The following is a 4,937-nucleotide window of genomic DNA, read 5'->3' as shown; positions in this document are numbered from 1 at the left end:
GTGCTGTTCCTCTGTGGATGACTGCAAAACAATCGCGACCACCCTGTATTTTAATTTTCCTGTTGGCCTCGATCCCCAGCACAGTGCGCACCAAAGAGTATGTCACCAGTAAGTGCTCGCTTAATAAAAGTCCTCCCGTGACTGCGGCCAGGCCCCAGGATTTCTGTGATGCTTTGCAGCTGCAGGAAATAATCAACTCTGAGTCGACCCTCAGCACCCGCTTTCCTCCCCCCGCGTTTTAGACATCCTTTCTTTGTTAGTTATATTTTTACTTGTCCATCAAAGAATCAAAAATGTTAATAGATTCTTGCGAGGCATGTAACAGAGTTTCAGAACATCACTGTAAAACTTCTTCCAATTTGTATACAAAGCTTCACCGTGGCCTTTGCTTTGCATTTGAAGAACCGCTCGCAACATTTTTTCCAGAATCTCGGGGAGTTTTCTAAGATACTGTTTCCTAAGCGTAGTCTGCTTTTATTTGTTTTCCCAGTGCGCATCGAATATAATTTAGGGTTTGCACTGTTATCAGACGCAATTTAAAATGAAACCACTTTTATCAAAAGAACAGGCATGCTTTGAGATTTCAATTGAACATGCTCTTAAATATCCTCTTAAACAAAAAGGTCAGATTGTTTGGCAGTTTGACTTTTTTGGGGAGGAGATCAATATCAAAGAGCTGTTTTGTTGTTGTTGTTGTTTTATACTGATCAAATTTAACTTATTAGCCAAATAAAATGTTTTATTCAGATTTACCATTCCCCTCGTGCTCAGGCCTTGTTAATGTATTTCCTGTGATTTTTTTTTTTTCAGGAGGAATGCCAGAACTATATCCGGGTGCTTTTGGTGGGTGGAGATCGGTTATTTACCTGTGGGACCAATGCTTTCACACCTGTCTGCACCAACCGCACGGTATGGCTTCATGTCCAGTCTTGATGAAATTTACTACTGGGAAAATCCAAACATTCTATTAAAACCCTAAGGTTAAATGTATTTCTATTCTTCAAGGAGTTGCTTTTTAATTCAAAAAGAAACCTCTTTGGTCAAATCGAATAAATAGTCGATGTATTGATTTATTTCTAATCACAACTCTCAATTATATAAAGAACTAGAAATAACCATAGCTCATATAATTAAATTTAAATAGGTTTCTAAACTATTTCTACTAGCTTTTTCCCCACCAGTGACCCTGAGCATTAATCCTAAATGTATTTTATTTTTCTTATTCTGCTTTACTGGAGAGATACCATTAAGTATTCGAGTGGCCTTAAAACCACAATCCAAATGAACAAAGATATGACAAATTGATAAGAAGCATGTTAAAAAAAAAATTAAAGCAAACAAATGAACAACTGGAACTTGGGGCAAAGTAAAGTTATAACCAGTGACTTTCTCTTCTAAGCTGCCGTTATCGACGGGGCTTGTCAGCATCTCACACCAGCAGAACTGCAGGGTTGTCACACCTGGCCCAGGTGTCGCCTTTGGACCTCAGGACTTCCGTTTGCTCTTCCCTGAATGCACAACTTCCCCTGAAAGCCGAATTTGCTTATCTGCTTTCACTGTTCATTGTTCTCAAATTAACATTCGGCTATTAAATGACATGATAAGAAGAGGTGCTCACTGGAGAGCTCTGCATTGACTCAGTCCCTTAATCTTCACATCCGCCCCGTGCAGTTGTCACCCTTCGCATCCCGTTTTACAAGAGCCCGAGGCATAAAGAGCTTGAGTAACTTACCCAGGGCCCAGGTCCTCCAGTGGAGCAGGCGGTGGATCTGAGACCCCCGCCTGGCCCCTCTGCCCTGCTGCCTCTCGGGGCCGAGTGAGGAACTGAGTGGAACAGATTTCCCCCCAAAGACCCCTCTCTTCTCATTCAGCGACTGGTTGGGCGTCCAGCCTCTGAGAGGCTGGGTCCCACCAGGTGATGGCAAGACGTGCATTTGTCGCTCTGGAAACTGAAAAATAGAGTTTTTGGAAATTTTGACTCTGTGGTGCTATAAGTACCCACACATCCTTACTTGCAAACACAGTTTTGGGCTATTTGTAACAGGCCGATTCGCTTATATTGATGAAATTGTACATGATTCTTAGATTGTGTCTTCTATTTCTATAAATGTTGAATTTGGTTTCTTTATTAAAGTGGAAACGTCAGCAGTGCCCCATGCATCATACATAGAAGCCACGTACAACCATCCTTCCTATTTTGTGAGGATTCGCTAGCATGAGATTCGGTCACTCTAAAGGGACGAGGAGACAGATGGGCATACTCCGTCACCGCCACCAACGCCTTGCCTGGGGATAACTGGTTTCTCTCTCCTGCCCTTGCCCACAGCTGAGTAACCTGACGGAGGTCCACGATCAGATCAGCGGCATGGCCCGCTGTCCCTACAGCCCCCAGCACAATTCCACGGCGCTCCTCACGGCCGGCGGGGAGCTGTACGCCGCCACGGCCATGGATTTCCCGGGCCGTGACCCAGCCATCTACCGGAGCCTGGGCGTCCTACCGCCGCTCCGCACCGCCCAGTACAACTCCAAGTGGCTCAACGGTAAGCCTCGCGGCCGCTCCCATCCCCGCCACGCGTGTCTGTGCTGCTCAAACGCAAGCTGTCACTGTTTCCAAAGAAAAACAAATCCTTCGGGGTCTAAAGAATTCAAAACGCGCCATTATCGATACTTCCATGCAGAAGGGCATCACGTGGCTCCCAGGTAAAAAGGACAGATGGGCATTCCCAACGACCAGGCTATGGCGAGGGGGCGGATGTCGACGTTTATCGCCCGCAGGCTGGTTTTTAATGTTGTCTGACGTTGAGAAAACCTGATCATGTCAAAGATACCTGTGGACGCGGGGCATTTTCTCTTCACGTCATTAGATAAGTAAAAAGGGAAATTACCCGCATTTCATGAAGGTTTTAGATACTGTGTGAAAGGAAGGCTTTGTCCATGGGTAGCCCCGAATAACTTGACCAGTTAAAAAGAAAAGATATCGAGTCATGTAAGCTACAAGGTCGGGGTAGGTGTCTGCAGAGTTGCTGACTCAGTGGCTCAAGTTAATGAGGACGTGAGTCCTGCTCTCTCTGCCACCCACCGTCTGTCCTGTCGGATTGGGCCCAGGCTGGCGCTGCTCCCGGATGCAAGTTCACCACTGTGGTTTCGGGTCCAGCATCCAGATATGACAATATCCAATGGAAGAAGGGGCACATTTCTCGTGTGTGTGTGTGTGTGTGTGTGTGTGTGTGTGCGTGTTTTAAGAAATCAGAAATCCCAGAAGACCTCCCTTTAGTCTCGTGTTGTGTGTGTGTGTGTGTGTGTGTGTGTTTTAAGAAATCAGAAACCCCAGAAGACCTCTCTTTAGTCTCGTGCTAGAATGTGGTCACCTGCTCACTGAGCAATTAGAAGGTGGTCTGACCACCTGAACTGAGATTGGTCAGGTACCATGTCCCGAGATGTGACAGCTGAAATTCAGCCCTCTGTAGGTGTGCGTGTTCACGTGTGGATATGGCGGCGGTTGCACACACACACACACACACACACATACACACGCGCACACTCACAAACACAGTGTCTTGGATAGATACATGCACCATGTGTGATCCATTCCCTCAAGCGTTTATTTGAGAGTTTTTGTACGAAGATGAAATCTTCAAGTTGCCATTATATTATTTACTATTTTGAGCTTTCAAGTTCTACAGAGATTCACTGGCCTTTTGCCAAGTACAAGCTAATTACATAGAGCAGAGTTTCTCAATCTCGGCACTGTTGACATTTTGGGCCAGATAATTGTTTTGTGTGGTGACGGGCGGCGGGCGGGGAGGGCTGTCCTGGGTATCACAGGATGGTTAGTGAGGTCCGTATCCTATACCCTCTAGATGCAGGAGCACGCCTTCCCCCAGCTGTAACAACAAAAAATTTTTCCATAAATTGCCTCTGGTTGAGAACCACTGGTTTAGACTCATTGCGTATGCGTATTTGTATGTATGTGTCATAGACACACCACACAAGGGTTTGGTCGAATAACGCAGTCACGTCAACCTCGCAATTTGCCTTTTAAAGACTCCCTCGTACAGAAGAAAGGTCTTGCTCATGTTTCTCCAGGAAGTGGAACCACTCTGTCTGCTCCTAAAGGGCAGCATGAGTGATTTTTCTGTACCAAAGCCTCCACCAGGTTCTCTCCATCAACATGATTTCTGTGGCACTGGTTGTAGCTGAACCCGTCAGCTCTCTGGGGCGGTCTCTTTTCATCCTCGAAGCTTTCATCTGTGTAGCTCCAAGTTCTTCTTGCTATTTATTTGCTGATTTTTACTAGCCAAGCAAAGTAGCCAGTTAAAAATCAATGCCAGCCCCCTCCCAACCGCCAGCCCCAAGGCATTGCAATTAGAATTTGCTGGAAGCAAAGTGAAAAGTAATTAGGAGGACAGTCTCTTTATTTTCCCAAAAGTGATACCTTTCAAAATATCCTGGAAAAATAATTCAGGCCAGAGCCTGAGTTATGAACACTGGCTGTTTATTTACACGTGACTCCCATACCCACAGACTGATCGGATGCTCAGATGCTGCTAACCCTCTGGGGGCGTCCTTTCCATTTGAGAGTCAGGTGACATAGCGAGGGCAGCAGAGGCGCCAACCCAGTGCTTGCCCCGGTCACAGCAGCCACGCTATCATTCCTTGTTGAACACGGAGAGCTTTAGATTCTTAAAATGCACTGCCGTTTACATCAGCCATGATCCAAAAACCGTGGAAGTGGAAAACGGTTTTAAGGCGAACGTGGTGGAGCCACCACGCAGCTCAGTGTCATCCTGACCCCTGCTGTGACGGAATGACCCTGCTTTTCTCTGGGGGTCGCACTCCCTGCCCCTTCCCTGGCCACACCAGGGCATCCGCGGTCTTGGGCCACCGGCAGAGAGCCCGGGCGAGGGTTCCCAGTTCGTACTGCTCACCGTTTATTC

At 46.6% G+C, this 4,937-nt stretch overlaps 1 protein-coding gene across 1 annotated transcript in view; it reads left to right on the top strand.

Annotated features, from left to right (window-relative positions):
• The window catches only part of SEMA5A (semaphorin 5A), a 411,791-nt gene that overhangs the window by 265,991 nt on the left and 140,863 nt on the right, over window positions 1-4,937 (top strand). The window contains 2 exon segments of the mRNA XM_006915860.3: window positions 811-909; window positions 2,327-2,540. Coding sequence (XP_006915922.1) covers window positions 811-909; window positions 2,327-2,540 — 313 coding nt within the window.

This window comes from Pteropus alecto, unplaced genomic scaffold (assembly GCF_000325575.1).
Source record: "Pteropus alecto unplaced genomic scaffold, ASM32557v1 scaffold66, whole genome shotgun sequence".
In the NCBI taxonomy this organism is placed as follows: Eukaryota; Metazoa; Chordata; class Mammalia; order Chiroptera; family Pteropodidae; genus Pteropus; species Pteropus alecto.
The sequence above is the reverse complement of the archived record's forward strand: the minus strand, read 5'-3'. Positions and strand labels throughout refer to the sequence as shown.